The 20,909-nt window shown below is 39.1% G+C and overlaps 1 protein-coding gene across 1 annotated transcript in view; it reads left to right on the top strand.

The window, feature by feature from the left end:
* The window catches only part of slc66a3 (solute carrier family 66 member 3), a 28,419-nt gene extending 9,794 nt beyond the window's left edge, over positions 1–18,625 (top strand). The window contains exons 2-7 of the mRNA XM_033021592.1: positions 4,415–4,497; positions 6,379–6,448; positions 9,570–9,627; positions 15,637–15,757; positions 16,291–16,332; positions 18,392–18,625. Of these exons, the coding sequence (XP_032877483.1) occupies positions 4,415–4,497; positions 6,379–6,448; positions 9,570–9,627; positions 15,637–15,757; positions 16,291–16,332; positions 18,392–18,483 (466 nt within the window). The 3' untranslated portion in view covers positions 18,484–18,625. The remainder of the gene's footprint in view (positions 1–4,414; positions 4,498–6,378; positions 6,449–9,569; positions 9,628–15,636; positions 15,758–16,290; positions 16,333–18,391) is intronic.
* Positions 18,626–20,909: the final 2,284 nt, after the last annotated feature.

Here is a 20,909-nt window from a genome sequence, read left to right as displayed (position 1 = left end):
CTGTTGTACTCTGAAATATGCTTGGTTTTAAATGGCTGACGAAGTAGTTCAGGAAATTTTACACACCCTCATCCATTTTTGAGTTCCCAGCGGTGGTATACATTCATTTTGCTCTGATGATGTGCCATGACCTGGAAGATAGGTTGCCATGTATAATTTGGCTCATTGTTTCAATTATCCTGCTCTATCTTTGCACACCTTGGAAAACCAGCTCATACCCTTCTTAGAATAAGGTCTAGTCATAAATATTTATTTCATACCACCAAGTTACTATTCTTGTTACTGTGTCAGAATAATCCTTGGTCTGAATGACTTTATCTCAATTGTCTGCTGTGTATTGTGTTTGTTTTATCCAATTATTATTATTAAACTAGAGAAGTCTTCTCAAGGATAATAAAATCTACATGGAAGTGGCACCTTCCTGTCTGGATTATATTCTGTTCTAGAAGCCAAAAGATTTGCATGGATTGTCTTGGGCATTACAATGTACAACCAGAATAGTTTTTCGAGTTAAAATATAACTTTTGTTGACTGGCTTAAATTGCAGGTGTTGGAGACAGATTTAGTGATCAGTATGGAGAGTTGTTTAGAGTGAGGATATACACAATTTGTTTTGCTACCACTGTTGGTCAACATAATTCATGCAACATTTATGACCCAATGTTTATGGCTAGAAGTCACCCAGGTCGAAGGACTCGATATTGCAAAGGATTTAACAGTAAGACTCATGGAAGGGAGGGAAATAGAATGACAGAATATGGATAAACAAAATGAAAAACATGTTATTGGGACCAACTTTGTTACTAACTTCCATCACACCCTCAAATCCACTTGGGCCATTTCTAACACCTTTCACCGCTTTCTTGACCTCCTCTCAGAAGACAACCAATCCACTTACATTTACTATACACCCACTAATTCCCACCACAACCGAGACTAGATCTCTCCCATCCTGTCTCTTATAAGGATGCTGTTCCTTTCTTTCAGTTTCTTTGTCTCCACCCATTGCTCTTAGGTTGAGGTCATCTATTGGAAAAGTCCTCCTTTTTCAGGAAGTGTGGCTTCCCCTCAACTATGCTTGATGGAGTCGTCTACAACTCCTCCATTTCCCACACTTCTCTCAGACTGCTTCTACCCAGACAAAACAGAGATGGAGTTCCCTAGGTCCTGACCTCAACTTATCAGCCTCCGTATCTGACACGCCATTCTTCATCATTTTCACCAGCTGCTACACGGTTCTACCACCATTCATCTTTTCTCCAAGCTACCTTTAACTGCCTTCCCCAGTAAACCCTCTCTCTCCGTGACTCCCTGGTTAGCTCATCACTCTCTATCCACCCATCCCTGACTCTCGGCAATTTCCCTGTAACTGTAGGAGGTGCAACACCACTCCCTACACTTCCTCTCTCATCACCATTCTGTGACCTAAACAGCCCTTCGAGGTGAGGCGGAGATTCCCATGCACTTCTTCCAATTTTATCCATTGCGTTCACTGCTTTCAATGTGGCCTCCTCTACATTGGTGAGACCAAGCATAGACTAAGCAACTGCTAGAACACCTGCACTCTGTCTGCAGTGACTATTCTGAGCTCTAGAGTTGGATATCACGTCAGTTATCCTGTCCATTTCCACAGGGCTGTCCCAGGTCTTCCCCACTGCCAGGGTGAAGCCAAACACAGAATAGAAGAATAGTACCTCATGTTCTGCCTGCAAAGACTACAACCCATTGGGATTAACATTGAATTTTCAATTTCAGTTAACCTGCAGTCCCTGTGTCCTTTCTCTTATCTTTCTGAACCACCCAGATTCTCTCAACCTCCCATTCTTTCCACCCCACCCAGCCACCCCCCGTTATTTAGTTTCTTTCCCCTCCCTCAGCTATTTCCACCTGCCCGTCACCCACACACTTATCCCATTGAGTCTCCTAACCCCTCCCAACTAGTTCCATCCTCCTTTATGTGATTCTATTTATCACCCTCCACATCAGATCACAGAAACTGCAGCCCATTGTTATCTCCTCAACACATTCCAAAAGTTCATGGAGATGTCTTCAGGACATGTCATATTACAATGAGGGGGTGTTGGAGTTTTGAAATGTATGACGGTAGATAAATCTCCCGGGTCTGATCAGATATATTCAAGGACATGATGGGAAGCTAGAGAAGAAATTGCAGGAGCCCTGGCCTTCATCAATCATAGGATTGAGTATAGAAGATGGGACATTATGTTACAGTTGTTCAAGTTGTTGGTGAGGCCGCACTTGGAATATTGTGTTCAGTTTCGATCGCCCTGTTATAGGAAAGATGTCATTAAGATGGGAAAGAGTGCAGAGAAAATTTGCAGATGCTGAGGGGACTCAAGTGCCTGAGTTATAGCGAGAGTTTGGGCAGGCTTTATTCCCTAGAGTACAGAATGCTGAAAGATGATCTTATAGAGGTGTATAAAATCATGAGGGGAATAGAGAAGAATCTAGCGAATACACAGAGTCTTTTTACAGGGTAGGAGAATCGTGAACTAAGAGGTAGAGGTTTAAGTGTAAAGGGGAAAGATGTAATAGGAATCTGAGGGTGAATTTTTTTTTCTCCACATAAGGTTGTGGATGAGCAGCCAAATGAAGTAATTGAGGTAGGTACAATAAACCATTCAAAAGACATTTGGACAAGTAACATAGATAGGAAAGGTTTAGAGGGACATGGGCAAAATGCAGGCAATTGGGCCTAACTAAGTTGGTCAGCATAGTAGGTTTGCCATTCCTCACCCATCTTGCCCAGCTGATCAATCCCACTGATTACACTTTCTATGATACCACCAATTTTAGTGTCGCCGGCAAGCCGACTTACCATGCCTTGCACATTCTCATCCAAATTGTCGATTTATATATGGGACCAGCACCGATCCCCGAAGCACACCACTCGTCATAGACCTTCAGTCCGAATAACAACCGTCCACCACTACCCTCTGTTTCCTACCATGAAGCCAATCCTGTATCCAGTTAGCTAGCTCCCCCAGTATCCCATGCAATCTAATCTTCCAGAGCAGCCTCGGATGCAGAACCTTATCAAAGGTCTTGCTGAAGTTCATATGGACTGTGATTTTGGCCCTGTCCTCATCCACCTTTTTGGTTACTTCTTCCATAGAAAGTGTAATCAAGAATTACAGTGGGATTGATCAGCTGGGTAAGATGGGTGAGGAATGGTAAACTTACTATGCTGACCAAGATGCTCCATCTTAGTGAGTCAATTTTAAGGCACGACTTCCTATGCACACCATGCTGACTATCCCTAATTAACCCCTGTCTTTCCAAATGCTTGTCTATCTTATCCATCAGAAACCTCCCCAGTAACATTCCGATGACAAATGTTAGGATTACTGGTCTACAGCTCCCAGATTTTTCTTTGCAGCTCTTCTTAAATAGAGACACAACATTAGCTACCCTCCAGTTTTCTGACACCTCACCAGTGTCTAATCATGATTCATATATCTCGACCAGAGCTCCTGCAATTTCTTATCTAACTTCCCACAGTGCCCTTAGCTATATCTGATTAGGCCCAGAAGATTTATCTACCTTACAGATGGCTTAGGACGTTCAGCACGTCCTCAGCTGTAATACCAACTGTCGTCAAGACATCAAAGACTATGACAAGGCCCTTAAGTATTTATGTCTTATCTCCGTGGCAAAAAGAGGAGAAATATTAATTGAGGACGTTGTAAATCTTCTGTGGTTCCACACATTGATGACCACTTTGGTTTCTGCTGGACCCCTTTCCCCTTAACATATTTATAAAATCTCCCCAGTGCCATTGTTTTGTTTTGTTTTGTTTAACAGCAAAAGGCATATCCTGTGATCATTCAATTAAACTTTCAACACCAAAGGCCGTCTACAGTTTGAAGCTTCTGTGTACTGCTTACTGCAGCTTGATCTCTGGAAGAAAGCAGATGGTGGGGGCTTGGGGTGACCTGGCCACAGTGCATTTTCAGACAGATTTGTACTCAGGGGATCACACCTGTTAATCTGGATGGTATTTTAATTCCACCCGTGATATAATAAATGTCAGTAATTTGTTGTGCCATCTCATCGTGGCAATCTTGGAGATTTAATGAGAGGATCAAATAAAGAGAAAGCAGTGAAGGTTGGTAATCTATTAAATCTTTTTACCATTATTACCAATCAAAACAGAAGGGTGAGAAAATATATGAAGAATGTAGATATTGACCAGAAATAATGTGTTTATATTTAAATCATGTTTGAACTTCAGGCTATCTTTGTGACACGGAGGTGGACAATTTTTAGCTAGTTATTGCTAATCATTTAAGGAAGTGAAGTGTTTCTGTACTTGGTATGGAAAATATTTTGGGCTTTCAAACGGGCAAATACAAATTAACTGACCAGAAAAAAATGATTTGATCTATTTTAGGTTTCTGGTGTTCCTGACTTACCAAACTTACTATGAGTACCCACTGGCAACATACTTGGAGTATCCAATCCTAATTGCTCAAGGTAATCTATAATTTGGCAAACTACAAGAATGAAAAACAATGTGCTGATGAAGGAACTATCATATTGTTGATTATGTGAAAATAAAAAAGAATACCTGCAGTGTATGTGGGATTAAATGGATCCATTTGAGAATGTAGCAGAGCTGCTGCTGCCTCCACTGCTGAGACTATTGAGGTTAAACAAGTTTAGCAGGTAGTGTAACGCTGAACCCTACAGGTTCTAAGTCTGATCCTTGGCAACTAAGGAGGTAGCATATGAGGTACTGTGAATAGATTTTGTGTTTGCAATAGATAAAGCACCACCCCTCATTTCATGTTTAAGAAGGAACTGCAGATGCTGGAAAATCGAAGGCAGACAAAAATGCTGGAGAAACTCAGCGGGTGAGGCAGCATCTATGGAGCAAAGGAAATAGGTGAAGGAAGAAGGGTTTCAACCCGAAACGTCGCCTATTTCCTTTGCTCCATAGATGCTGCCTCACCCGCTGAGTTTCTCCAGCATTTTTGTCTACCCCTCATTTCATGTTACTTCTAGTAACCCATGTTCAATGATTCTTACTGGATAGGATATTGGTTGGATTTACATGAGTTAGGTTCCTGGGCGTGCATATTTCCAAAGATCTCTCCTGGTCCCAGAACACTGATGCAATTATAAAGAAAGTACATCAGCTCATCTACTTCCTGCGAAGATTACGGAGAGTCGGTATGTCAAGGAGGACTCTCTCGAACTTTTACTGGTTTACAGTAGAGCAGTGGCGGACTGGCCAGGGTGTCAGCTTGCCCGATGGCAAGTGGGCCCCCTATATCTAGTTGGCCCCCTTTGTCTCCTGGCAACCAATATTTTTAGACCCAGTCCGCCACTGCAGTAGAGAGCATGCTGACCGGTTGCATCGTGGCTTGGTTCGGCAACTTGAGCGCCCTGGAGCAGAAAAGGCTGCAAAAAGTTGTAAACACTGCCCAGTCCATCATCGGCTCTGACCTCCCTACCAAAAAGGGGATCTATCGCAGTCGCTGCCTCAAAAAGGCTGCCAACATCATCAAGGACCCACACCATCCTGGCCACTCACTCATCTCTCCGCTGCCATCAGGTAGAACGTACAGGAGCCTGAAATCTGCAACATCCAGGTTCAGGAACAGCTTCTTCCCCACAGCCATCAGGCTATCAAACACAACTTCAAATAAACTCTGAACTATAACAGCCTATTGCACTTTATCTGTTTATTTATGTGTATATATATATATATATATATATATATATATATATATTCTATGGTATATGGACACACTGATCTGTTCTGTATTTATGCCTACAATGTTCTGTTGTGCTGCAGCAAGCAAGAATTTCATTGTCCTATCTGGGACACATGACAATAAACTCTCTTGACTTGACTAGGTTGGCTTTGCCATGCTCCCATGGTGGATTACCAGATGCCTGACAATGACTAGGCAACCTTTTATCGGAAGAGGTGCCAGCATGTAGGAGAAAAGGAAAAAGGGCGTTGAATATAGCATGTGATGCGTAAGATCTGACCAAAAACCTCATAAGCTGAATAAATCTTTTGGCCTGCTTTCAGTGTCCAGATGGTTGAAACAGAATAAAATATGGTGGAGATACAATATATTAAAAAAAAAAAAAAAAATTGGCTGTCATTGCATGAAATCTGGAAAAGAAAACGTTAATGATCAGTCAGCATCTGAAAGAGCAAAGATTGGTTACAGTTTTACTTGATGTTCATCAATGAAGATTATTGCTGCTTGTTGGTTGGATGACTTCAATCCAAATTTTAATAAGTAGCTGAACTTTGATCAAGAGAGCCAATAATGAATTTGTGACAATTTTGACTATTACGTGCATTACTAATGCTGATATCTTTTGCTTTTGCAGATGCTATTTTATTGATGTGCATTCTCTTTTTCAATGGAAACATAGGGACAGCCTTACCCTATGCAATACTGTATCCTTTCAATTTTATTCACATCAAGAAATCCTAATGTAACTCATCCTTTTCTTTTAGCCAATCCTTGTGGTTCAAGTTAATACATGATGACCATTTTAACTACTGGTAGATCCAGAAATTCTGTTATAAAAACAGGCTCATCTCTGCGACATTCACAACCTCAGGACCTCCCAAAATATTTTAGCACTTCTGTATTGACAGTTTTGTAATGCAGTTAACCAGATGTTCTGGGGTGGTAGGGGCAAGGAGGGGGGGGGGGGGGGGGGGGGGGAGGGGTTGTAGTTACCTAAAGTTAGAGTATTGAATGTTCATACCATTGGGTTGTAAACTTCACAAATTAACAATTCGCAACTCAATTCCTTTTGTCCTGCACTTTGTCTTTTGGATCACCCCTTGCCAATCAAAACCTCCCTCACCTGCATCAGCCTATTACCTGCCAGGCTTTGTCCTACCTCTCTTCTCCTCCAGCTTTCTTCCTCCCGTCCTTCACACAATCAATCTGAAAAAGGGTCTCACCCGAAACATCACCTATCCATTTTTTCATGTTCTCCAGAGATGCCTCCCGACCCCCTGAGTTATTACAGCAGATTGTATCTTATTTTGTAAACCAGTGTTAAAAGTTGCTTGTCCCAGGAGATTCATCTATGTTCATATGCACGTTAACTGCACCAAGTTCTCTAGCCTTCATTTCTTTCTCCATGGTAAAAATATAGAAGATAAATACTTATTGAGGACTTTGTATTTCTCTTGCGGTTCACAGAGATGACAGCTTTGGTTTGAGAGGGGCTCTATTCTCTCCCTAGTTACCCATTTTCCTAAATGTACTTATAACATCTCTTTGGATTCTCCTTCACTCAGGACTTTGGGCTTTGTTTTGTTTTGCAATAATTTGGGATTTTAATTTATTCAACTTTTTGATTTGTTTGTTTGTGATTACAAACATGTTGTGCTGTAAGAATTTCATAGTTCTATTTTGGTACATATGATAATTAAACACACTTGACTCTCTCTCTCTTGAGTCTTCATTCTATCTGCCAGAGCTATCCTCAGCCCTCTTATCGCTCTCCTGATTTCCTTCTTAAGTATGCTCCCCAATCCCCAAAACTCCTTTGGGGATACAATTGATTCCAGCTGTTTATCTCTGGCCCATGCCCTCTTTTCCCTGACCAGAACTTCAATTCTTCTTGTTGTCCAGGGTTCCTTACTCCCAGCCCATCACTCTAACAGGAACATGCATGCCTGGAAGCATTAAATGCTTTGAAGAATTCAGGCATTTAAAAAAAATCTTTAAATTCTCCAATACATTCTTCCATATAAATTTTTAGTGAAATTTGATGGAGCCCTGGGTTCTATTTTAAGAAGAATTCTTTGCACTAGCTAACAGATCATGGCAGTCCTTGGCTAAACATATTAACATAATTTACCTTGGGTTTTATTTATGGAACATTGCTGAATAAAAAAGTGCTTATTGTGTTTGGCGCTGATATAAGAGTAACTTTCACGAAATTACTATCTCTGCTGTGAAATGGGTTTGCTGAGGTAATAATACTTGATCAACGCAAATATGTTCTTTTTAATCATGTGGAATTATTATCATCAATGCATAATGTAAAAATATTGATATCAATTGGGACATTTAATTATCGGATACACTTTAAATTGCAAATTGTTACTAGTTGAAATGTTAATACATGGTGGATAATGGAGGTCCTTCACTTACCATGCAAAGTACCTTTTTGGGCCTTCTGCCAAGATATAGAACATTCACATTGTGTGCAGAATAGCATGGTAAGGGTGAATTCAGCAAATGTAGGAGAGGGGTTAACGAACATGTGCAACGTATTTGCAGGAGAACAATTGAAAAAAATAATAGAATACTAATTACAAAGGAAAGGGCATGTAAACAGACAGTGGAGGATGGATTGGTGGAACAACAAGCGTTGTATGCAGCAAATGGGAAAAAAGCACGTGATTCCTGATAAATGAGGCAGCGGTCAATTTGGGTTAGAATTTGTGCTTTATCAGCTTGTGGTTATTGCAATAAAGACTGCAAATGTCTTTTTTACAAAGCAATACCAAACTTGGAGATTGCGGATAGACACAAGATGCTGGAGTAACTCAGCAGGTCAGGCAACATTTCTGGAGAAAAGGAATTGGTTTCATTTCGAGTCGAGACCCTTCGTCACACCGAGAGTCAGGGGAGAGGGAATCTAGAGGTATGAAAAGGTGCAGGCTGCAGGTTTGATTCATGGGTGTTTTGATAATAAATTAGAAACCCTATACGAATTATCCAGAAAATGCGAGTTCAAATTATTCCTACTGATGGTTGTACAATTTGAATTTGGTTTCGAAATATAAAGCTTGTAGCAGCATATTTAACCACGTCGCTGCTAATTTGTTATAAATATGGAAATAGTTTATATATATATCTGACAGGAAATTCAGACGGCCTAACTCCATATCCATTCCAATTCCACACTGTGCAGTGGTCTTAGGAATGGCCAATATATGGCAGAAATGGATAAAGGAAATCAAACCATGCTAAACTTTGTGATGATAACTTGTTCAGTAGTACATGTGCCAGATTCTCTCAGTGATATTGCCCAGGCAAAGCCAGAGTTCATTTAAATATTAATATTGTTCAAAATGTGTAGAGTTCAACAGAGGAATATTTACAATTATGAATTCAGACCCTCAGGCTGATAGTTGGAAAGTTAAAGATATCTATTGTAACTTTAAAGATAAAGTGATACTTAGAATGGAATGTTCCTGGAATTGAAGCAAATGCAAAGAACAAAATAAACACAGTGTACATAAGGAAAAGATTTGTCAAAACAGTGAAAATTAATATTACCTCTAAGCTTGAATCGAATCAATCTTTGAATTGTTTTTGTTGTTTTTTTCTCAATCTTAAAGAGCAAGTTAACTTTGATTGCTTAATATCTTAGTCTGCCTGGTGTTATTCAAAACTTTAATTTGTATAGTGTCTTCACAACATTTGGGGGAAAAAACTGTCTTTGTTGGGTATTTGATAATAAAATATCTCAGCCTAATATTCTACATGCAAAATATGATCGACTTGAATTCCATTTTTAGTTTCTACCTAAACAATGTTCAGATTTATCATTGGTTGGCGACTTTTAACAATCCATAGGTTAATTATAGACTTGGCTATGGTAAGTATTTTATAAGTGTTTGTATTTGTTTGGGCTAGCATTTGGGAAGAAGCTCTTTGATTGCAAAATATACTTTTTGGGAATATAATCTGTTTATTTCTAGTGTATTGTTTATTTAAGAGTACATCCAATCACCTGTCATCATAAATCATTGCCTGGAAAAGGTAGTTCATAGCCCCTTTACAACTGGAACACCATTGCTTCTTACAGAATTAATTTGGGTAACATTTAATACTGACACTAGGCAATGCTATTCTTTATCACTTTTGCACCAAGTTGTGAGGTGACCATGTATGTGTGAAATACTGTATACAGACACAGAGATGTTTGTGGCTTTGTGTTTTTGGTTTGCAAAACAGTAGCCCCTCATAAATGGCACAAGTACCATTTGTGGTAAACTATAAATTAATATAAATTCTTATATTATATTCTTATACCCAAGTATACTGTTACCCCTGGTTTAACCAACTTGTTGCCTTGACCTTATAGTGCTGGCAATGCAGCCAAAATAAACCAAGCTGTCACACCAAGCTGTGAATATTATTATTCTTGTATGAAATTTATGAAGGTACTTGTAGTGTAAGTACTAAATTTAGTATGGTAATGGTGCTGTCTCTAAAGAGCCACTGTATTTGTGTCTTGCTTTAAGATTATTGATAAAGAGGAAAGAGCAGGATGCTTGCATGAAGTGAGTCAAGAACTTGGCATGTGAGGGTAAAAAATATAGGAGATGGAAGAACAATGTCAATTATATCCTGTAGGATGTCAAAGTAGTTTATGGAAAAGTAGCAATATGTAATTGAAACAGAATCGTGTTAAATCTTGCGATGTTTTTAAAAAAGTTTAATTTTTTTTGGCAATGTCCAATATTTATACCTCCAACAATAGTTAACGAAAAACTTGATATCAGCATTATCACATTGGGGTTTGTGAGAGTATGATGTAAAAAAAAAAATCTACACCTACAAGAGTGGCTGCATTATAAAAGCACTACATTGCCATTTGAAAGCTTTAGGTCATTGTGCATTTGTGAAAGATGCTATATAAAAATTGTTTTTTTCCAGTGGAAGTTTCTGATAAATTAATAATTGTTAATAATAATCTAAACTGTCTTACCTGGATATTTCAATGGAATGGAAGACTTTATTGTCACGTGACAAGGCAGTCAAATTCTATGCTTGCATACCCAAAGTATGCAAATAGCTGAAAAAGTTATAAAGTACCCCTGCCGGCTCCTCCTTTGTTCTCCCCCTCTCCCATAGTGCCCCACCCCCCCCCCCCAGGTGGGTCCTTCATTGTTCTCCACCCCCCCCACGCCCTCATTGACCACCGACCACGGGTCGACCCGCGAGGCTTCACCGCCGCCACGAGGTTTCACCACCACCAAGCAATACTGCATTGGATAGGGTAAACTGTACCTCAATTGATTCTTCAACAGAAACTGTTGCTCGAAAGAATGAGAGTACCTTAATGATTGATCTGTGGAAGTGTAACGTTTCCGCCTGACTACCATTTGATTCTTCACCTTAATGAATGAGTAAATACACCACAAATTGCAATCTTTGTGTGCTCCCAATGTTTGAGCAGATTAGGAAGGACAATGCTGTTCAGATGTAAGCAACAGTTTGTCTGAGATAGCAAAATAAGTTTGTCACATTGCGGGAAAAACAAAAACAGGTCCCAAACCAAATTTACGATACGTCAGAGGATATAAATGGAATGAACTATTTTCAAGAAGAGCTTTTGATACATTTGAAATGGAATTTAAGTGGGAGTTCCAATGGAACTGCAACTTTGTAGATTTTTTTCATTTGGTTAAAGTAGTTGTAGTATTGTTCTGAATACGATGGTGCAGGAATCCCTCTCTGAAACAAGTATTTTTGAATAATTATTATTCTGTGTGTTTTGGAACATTCTTCTTCCTTTCCCTGCAAAACATAGCCAAATATGGGAAATTCCTCTGGAAAGTAGTGGCAAAATGAAATATTGGTTGACGTGAATAAAGATTAGGAATAAAATAGCAGGTAAAATTACTAACAGGGAGGATGTAATATAATATTGAGCTGCTCTGTCCAAGTACATTGCTTATAACCAGTAAATGTGCCAATCTCCACCTTACTTAAACAATTTCTGTCTCTTTAAATCAGTAACCAAACAATATTGGGCCATTGCAATGTATTTCTGCAGGTACTAATATTTTAATATTTTCTAAGCATATTTGTTACTGTTGTCTGTCCACTCTTTTTGTTACCATGCTCCTTGGCTGTTTGTCCCAGAGATTTGGGCAGCTAGTCCAAGCAGATGTTCCTGTGCTGTACAATGAGGGGTACCATCATTCAGAGGGACTGTTAACCCAAGACCCTGCTGTCCCTACAGGCCAGTAGATGTTATTTAGTAAGGCATTTGACAAGCTGGCAAATTGTGTCCAAAGCTGGCTTGGTAATAGGAGACAGAGGGTAGTGGTGGAAGGATGTTTTTATGATTTAGAGACTGTGACAAGTGGTGTACCATATATTAATATGAAATATATTAATAACTTTGATGTGAATGTGGAAGATATGATTAAATCTGCAGATTACATGAAAATTATTGGTGTTCTGGATGGTGATGGAGGTTGTCTGAGGCTACAGCCAGAAAAAGATCAGTTGGACAATTGGGCAGAAGATAGGCAGATGTAGTTTAAACCTGACAGACGCAACATGATGCATTTTCAGAAGTAGGACGCGTAGTAAATGGCAAGGCAATAAAGGCAAGGTCATTGAACAGACCTAGGGGTCCAACTCCATAGTCCTCTTTTGAGGTTGAGAAAGGCGGCATGAAAAGAGTCCTTGGGGTTCAACTTCAGTGTTTCTGGAAAGTGGAACCTTTCCTCATCTATAGTGGATAGGGTGAGGAAGAAGGCATAAAGCATTACTGCCTTCAGACGTTGGGCCATAGTCTAGTCAAGTCAAGAGAGTTTATTGTCATGTGTCCCAGATAGGACAATGAAATTCTTGCTTGCTGCAGCACAACAGAATATTGTATTGGCATAAATAGGAGTTGTAGGCATAAATAGGAATTGTAGCATATAGGAGTTGTGAAGTATTGCAATTACCGTGGAGAAAATGCACAGAGGAGTCACCAGAATGTTTTTGGGGCTGAAGACTTAAGTTACGGGGAGAGATTGCATAGACTGAGCTTGTTTTCTCTGGAGTGTAGGATGACCTGAAAGAAGCATACAAGATTATGTTCTTGCTTGATAGGGGTATCACAAACAAGAGGGCATGGGGTTAAAGTGAGAAGGAAGATTTTTAAAGGGCATCTGAGAGACAACTTTTTTTCCCCACACATGGCAGCTGATATCTGGAACACCCTGCCAGAGGAGATGGTGAAATCAGATACAAAAAGTACATTTTAGAGGAATTTATACAGACACTTAAATAGATAGGGCATGGAAGGATATGGTCCCTTAATAGGCAAATGGGATTAATGTAGTTGGCAAAAAGGTCTAGTTCATAAGTCATAGAAGCCGAAGTAGGCCATTCGTCCCATCGAGTCTACTCCGCCATTCAATCATGGCTGATCTATCTTTCCCTCTCAATCCCATTCTCCTCAACATAGACATGATCAGATGAGGGGCCCATTGCTGTGCTTAACAAATCTCTGACATACAACAGTCACATATAACCTCCTTAATCTTCCTGAAAGCATTTTGGAACAGGTGGGTCTCATAACTGAAGTATGTCCATCCTACATACACTTTTTCTTTTACTGTTGGCCTTCTCCACAGGGAGGCTTGTTGCTAGTCTGCTATATTGCTATTCGTAAATATCTAATGTCACAACCCAGCTCTGAATTGGTCTATGCAAGATTTTCTTCATCAGTCCAACTTTCTTTCAAACACTTGTTTGTATATTCAAAAATAAAAAAGCTAGATTTTAAAAGTCTGATGAAACAGATAATGCTGGAAATACTCAGCAGGTAAGGCATCATACGTGGAGTGAGAAACAAATTTAACATTTTGTCTCGTCATCAGAAATAGAGATTGAAAGCAAGTTTTGGGTTGCAGAGATGGAGTGGCACAGAGAACAGAAGGGAAGGTTCATGTTGGAGTGGAGAGCAAAAATGTTTGCTTTTTCATACTTATCGTGCTGAATTAAAATCTGCATGTTAGAAGTGCAAACTTCTATTTTTGTTAACATGTGATTGTCAGAGGCAGCTTTATAAAAGAGTGTTTTGAATCAATATTACTACACTCTGCCAAATAATTAATTAGCAATCAAATCATCCATCCATATAGTTTAACTATAGCTAGTACTGGGATAATTTGGTTCCATTCATTAGAGAACCAGTCTAACCAGTCTGGTTATATGTTATAATTTTCTTTTGTTTCTACCAGTGTTCATTTCACATAACATTGCTTCAATGTAAATTATAAATGGTGCAGAACGAGCGGTACAAAAAACCCCAAAATGATGATGTAGCAGAAAGTGGATGCTTTCCCTTTGTTGTTATCGCAGGATCCTAATGCATTATCTTTGATTAATTATTCTGTCCTTGAGAGGCTGGATAAAGTGGCATTGAAAATTACTCAGGACACTACCTCTGTCATGAAAGTCATCATGGTTAATTCCATTTTCTATCTGACATGCTGCAGAAAATAATAAGATCTTTTAGTTTTAAAAATAATTTCTCCTTGTATCATCAATGACAGAATGCAAAATTACCAGAGTAATTTGCATTATAGGTTGTCGTTCTAGAGTACTTTTATACAAGATGAACTCTAAATGTAATACCAGAACATTAATTAATTAATTATTTCAATAGGATTCAAGGCTGTGTAAAACATTGCTGTTCCATACCAATCTTATTTTAATGAATCAAGAATATCATTAATTGGTATGATTGGTAATCAAACATCAATACAATTGTTTGTTTCAGTTAAAACTGGAAACTAGAAAAAAAAAACAGGTTAACAAATGTTTAGAAATTGAGTTTCACCACACTTTTATTTTACAATCTGTCCTCACCGTTTTTTTTTTCTTGCATGCAGTTTTTTTCTATTATTCTTGTCTTAACCTTTTCTTGTTTTTTTTTGTTCACTATTCTCTGCACACGAAGCCTAAAAAGCTGATGTGGACTTTGGAAGATGGGGGAAGCTCTGAAATGGAATGCAAGTGACGATGTCAGGTTTCAAATGTAGCAAGTTGGATATCAAACAATGGGGTTGCCTGGGGTTTCATTACCATCACATTTGGCTCAGTGTTAGCAACCTTGCCCAGGAATCCCAAGGTTATCGGCTCATGTCCTTACGTCCCAGTCCAGCAATGTGAGCATGCGAGCCAAACTCCTGTTCTGAATGAGCACCTGTCCCCTCATGTTGCATGAAAGATCCCATGGTTTTATTTTTCACAAAAGAGTAGTTTAAAAAAAATGTATAGTCCTTAATTGACAGCACATAAAATTAACTGTTGGTCTGGCTACTTGTGGGATTTTATGGAAAAAATAACTCATTTTCAAAGTGGGTCTTGAAATCCAAGTGGTTATCATTTTTCACTTTAGGGTTTAAAAATAACTTTTTAAGAATTGTTTCATTTCAATTGTCAAAGTAGACTATAAGATAAATAAACTGCTGAGTATGTCTCTCATTGGAATTTTCCAAATTGTCAATTTGAGTCCAGTGGATTATCATGATCAGTACCAAAGTCATGTTTTTACAAATATCCAATATAGCCTATGGTAAAGGCACTTTACTGATTGAACATATTGTATCAATTCGTAAACAGTTGGAATGAACTGATTTTCATCTCATTATTTAGAGTAAGAATAACATTCCTGGAGGTATTCTTAATTCTCCCTTGACTTAGAATTCATTTGCAGGCAGAGTCGGCCTTTAAAGAATGAATTAGAAAAACATACTGCCTTTAGTATTGAAATCTGTAAATGCCATGGGTTCTAATTTGATTTGAGCATAGTCGGTGCTTGGGAATTAGCTAGTTACTTTCTTTTTGATCAACTCTTTTGTTATAGAATCTATCTACATATATCAGTGCATTAAGTAAATATGCTCAACTTCAGTCCTTGTGGAAGGCCCAGAACTCTGATCAAGTTAATGCCTTGACATGGAGCTTCGCAATCTACACTACTTGCAGTAAGTGTGACGTTGAACTAAATCTCATTTCTCAGCAGATAAATTCAATAATGCTGTTATTTGTTGCATAGTGAGCAAATAAATTAAACATTGTCAATGACAATTATTAAACTTGTCAGAAGTACAAGTCAACAATTAGACTTAGCGGGCCACAGGATAACTAATGAGGATGGGAACTTGCTGGATTGCTTCCACAAAATCAGTTGGGCTAAATAGTCTCCTGTGCTGTAATAATTATTTGGTTTAGTTATTACAATGAGTACATGTATTAGCAGAGCAACATGGGTCAATGAAGGTTAATAAATGCAGGGATTGAACATTTGTAAAACTATGGCTGACCATGGATGGCAAAGATGAAAATGAGAAAAGCAGCCAGCACATTAGAATTAACAACTCTCGGGGCAAGAAATTACTGTAGCAGAATGTTAAAACACTTAATCCTATGGTGCATGATTTTTCTAAATATTCAGATGTTGATTGTCTTTTAAATGTAATTAAATCTGAATTGTAATTTTATTATTACTCTTACACAGTGCGAGTCTTTACTACACTGATGACCACCCAAGACACTGCAGGTGAATAGGCTTTTTGATATATATGCAGTCTTCTAACTGTAATGCAAATTCTCAGAATGACTAAATTTTAATAGATAACTCTAACGTAGCGAAAACGTTACTTTTATCCAAAAAGCAATCACTTTGTAGAATGGTTCTTTGAATGGAAGCATTTTTCATGCTTTGTTAAGGGCAAAGTTCCCAGATGAGAAAAGTTGTTTCTGAATATCATAACTAGCCACAGCGATTAATGTGAAAATTGCCATAACTATTTTCATCTGGTCTACTAAAAGTATGCTTTCTCATTCAGTATACAACTAAGTAGTGTGCTATTTGACGACAAGTATGTAATGCTGCATTGAAATGACTCCTTGGAGGATAATTCACAGGAGATGCTAGCAAGGTCAGCATGTATTGTGAATCCCTACTTGCTCTTAAAAAGAGTTTCTTACTGAGCGATTTTGGAAGTCAGTTAAGAGTCACTTTGTAGGGTTTTGGTCATGTAGGCTAGATCAGGAATAAGGCAGCAGATTTCATGTCCAAACGGTATTAGTAAAACAATCGAGCTTTGACAGTAATCTGGTAGTCTTTGACATTTCCACTCTTGTGGGAAAAAGGTTCACTGTCTTTTCTATCTATGCCTCTTATAATTTTATATAGTTTACCAGGTGTCTTCTCAACTTCCAATGCTCCAGAAAAAATCTCTTCTGCACTCTCTACAAAGCTTCACATTTGTAATGGGGCAATCAGAACTGCACATAATACTCCAAATGCAACCTAACCAGTCCTTTAAAGATATATCATGACTGCCAGACTTACACATAATGTCTCCAAACACACTGTACTTTATTTCGCTTGGACAGCTTACAACCCAGTGGTATGAACATTGATTTCTCTAACTTCAAGTAACCATGGTATCCTCTCTCTCCACCCCTCCCCCACCCAATTCATTGTACTAGGTTCAAAGTCGTCTTGTTGAGTTTCATTGTCTAACTCATTTTCACCCAGTCCACAGGCAACAATGGCCTGTTTACTTTATCGTTGTCACTTTTTTTGCATATCTTTTTCATTTGTTCTACATCTCTCTATATCACCGTCTATATCTCTTGTTTCCCCTTCCCCGAGTCTGAAAAAGGGCCTTGACCTGAAACGTCACCTATTCCTGACCCGCTGAGTTACTTCAGATTTTTGTGTCTACGCTCTCTACTTGTGTTATCACTTTCATGGAGTTATGGACTTGGACCCCAAGATCTCTCTATATTAATGCTGCTAAGGACCTTGCCAATAACTGAAAACATTTTCCTTACATTTGACCACGTAAAGTGCAACACCTCACACTTACTCGGATTAAACACCATCAACCACGTAGCACAAGGAGGAGCAATTTTGAATAGCACTTCTCGCAGATTGGGAGAAGTAAAATGAACCTTGAAGGAGCCATTTATGTTTAGGCTAGCTACTGTTGGCATATTATATTATTTTGTCTAGATATATCTTGCCGTATTATTTTGGACACTTGGGGGCGGTCATTAGATGCACAGCATGGCGTATATATATGGGCATAGGGGACAGAGAGTGGCAGACCAGGCACATGGGTGGAGGGCATACAGTTCTCACCATACCAGGGAAAACAGCCAGCTACAACTTGTATGGAGTATAAGGAAAACCTTGTACGTTCATCTCTTTGTTTGTACAACTACTTCAATAAACAACCAAACTGGAAATAACAACTGGAAGATCTATTTGGTCTGCGTAAGATCACTCCTACTTACCCGTGTACTAATGGCAACGGAAAGGAGGACACTGGAAGGGTCGAAAATTTGCCATTACAAACCTTTTTAAATAAGGCACCTCTATTTCAGAAAGCTTAACACTCAATGCTAATAGGAAGGATCAATCTCACTGAACCGGAGCAGGTACTGGGGGAGATACTCTGAACTTCAAATGAATGCAAATAAAAAGTGCTTTAGATAATTACAAACATCTGTAATAAAATCACAATGTGATTGGTATGCATTTGGTCAGAAGGTAGTTTCCTAAAAATGCACATCTTATATAATAGTTCTGATTTCCTTTCCAGTGATTATACGCTATGTGGTTATGTGTTTGTTGAACATATGGGTTTTGATGACAATCATCTACTACAGGAAGACTGGAAAGAAAGAAGAATGAACATGGTGAGGAGCCGTGTCTCAGCTAGAATTGCACAGCTGGTTTTCTGGAAGGAATCAAAATCCTCCAGAAAACTTCTGATTGTTTGATTCTAATATGATGCAAAGACAATCAACCTAAATATCCTCAAAAATGCTTCTTCTTCAACAAAACAAAAAAGGCTGTGGTGTTGGCAAGACATTTTGAAGCCCAATGTAATTGTGTAGTCTCTGGAACAAGGTTAGTTATTGATTAAATTAGTTGGCAGGGCATCTTTTTATTCAGTTCAGCACTTGATCTTCAGTCAATGCCACTCAGCTGCATTGTAGCCAGCAAGTGGATGAGTATAAATCCTGATAAGTGGTTTTTTAAAGTATTTTTGATTCATACAGATAATTACACCCCTAATAACAAGCCCAAACAAAATTAAGATATGTTCTTACTCCCATTGATCCAGCAAAATTGTTAGTATAATCACATACTGATTTGTATGTCAAACCTCAAAAGACAGGACTAACTCTAACCTGTGACTTATTGTAATTTATCACAGAATCCCCCAGAATTACCCCAAAGCAATTACAATGCAAAACTAACTTTAGATTGTTTATTATATCTTATTATCTCTGCACTAATGATACTAACATTAAATAAGTTGGGTTTTGTATTCCTGTAAGAGCACTTGGTGTGAAGTCAACTGCAGTATAATTAATGTGAAACACAGAATAGGCCATTCGGCCCCACGAGCCAGCACCGCCATTCAATAAGATCACGACTGGTCATCCAAAATCAGTATCCCGTTCCTGCTTTCTCCCCATACCTCTTGATTCCGTTAGCCCTAAGAGCCATATCTAACTCTTAAACATCCAGTGAATTGACTTCCATTGCTTTCTGTGGCATAGAATTCCACAGATTCACAACCTTCTGGGTGAAAATGTTTTTCTTTATCTCAGTCCTGAATGACCTACCCCTCATTCTTACACTGTGACCCCTGGTTCTGGACTCCCCCAACATCGGGAACATTCTTCCTGCATCAAGCCTGTCCAATTCGTTAAGAATTTTACATGTTTCTATAAGATCTCCTCTCATCCTTCTAAATTCCAGTGAATATTAGCCCAGTCGATCCATTCTTTCAACGCAGCAAGGTAACCCGTTCCTACCATGATCTTTCATCAAGCTGAGCCAATGCAACCATCTTCCTCCATTTGTAATCTTGCTTTTAATTCTTTCCTTTTCTCTGTACATATGACCTGGTTCCAAAGGCTGCCCAGGCTGTCAGTCACCCTCTCACTTTAGCAGCCAGTGATCAGAGAACTGAGGCAAAAACACACTCTTCCAGATTTCTGAAATATGGAACTCTGCCTCTTGCTCCTTCAGCTCAATTGAAAGCAGATCCAGGACTCTGAACATTACCAGTCTGGCCTATGGCAGCTCCATTTTAAGTAACAAGAGTAATAACTACCAGGGTTTCTTTGGAAGAGATGCTGGAGCCATATCTGTAATGTGTAACTTGTTAGGGAAGGGTGATTAACAAACAGAAAACATTTCAGGAACAAGTAAGTGAATTCCATTCTTAATTGCAGATGGAAAAACAGAAGTGTTAGAAGACAAATTGGGACCAAAACATAACAGAAAGACATTTAAAGTTATTTTACTCCGAGCCTATTTGCACTTAAAACAAAATAAATGCACAGATGATATAAGGAATAGTGCAATGATGGGAGAAGATGTACATGGTTTTACTTTTCACAAATGTTATTTTACAATGTTAAACATTAAAGTATAATAAAACAGGTTATAACATTTATCAATTTAGTAAAGTGGAGATTTGGTGGATAAAGGCTAAAAGATTTCTTAAGGGCAGTCTCTTTATTATTTCAAATAGTTTATTTAACTACAACTCTATCTAATCTTAAAACTATATCATTTGAACTTTAATTTAAGAGAATAGGTTTTGACACTTAATTCATATTTAAAATTCTATGTTTTGCCTCTTCAAAACATTGTTTTGCTTACAACATTTTCATTTCAGTGAGGCTCTCAGAGAGTAAAGGGCCTGTCCCACGAGCGTGCGACTCCGTGCGGCAAGCGCGACCCAAAGGGCCTGTCAAACGAGCATGCGACTCCATGCGGCAAGCGCGACCTAACGTGGTCGCTTGAGCCGTACGGCCTCGCGGGGCCGGTCCCACTTCGATCGCCGGAGCCGTATGGAGTTGTGCGGAGCTAGTCCCGACATCGCGCGGGGCTCTGAAAAACTGACCGTGTTCAAAAATTCCGCGCGGCAACGGCCTGCCGGCCCGCAGCCGCCTCGACGCCATACGTCACGCACGGACTTCGCTCGAACTTCATGTCACTCACTCGACCTCCGTGCGGCCCCCGCTTCTGGTTTGGTCGCGCTTTCCGCATGCAGTCGTATGCTCGTTGGACAGGCCCTTTAGGTCGCGCTTGCC

The sequence above is a fragment of the Amblyraja radiata genome, chromosome 5, assembly GCF_010909765.2.
Source record: "Amblyraja radiata isolate CabotCenter1 chromosome 5, sAmbRad1.1.pri, whole genome shotgun sequence".
In the NCBI taxonomy this organism is placed as follows: domain Eukaryota; kingdom Metazoa; phylum Chordata; class Chondrichthyes; order Rajiformes; family Rajidae; genus Amblyraja; species Amblyraja radiata.
This window is presented reverse-complemented; position numbering and strand designations above follow the sequence as displayed.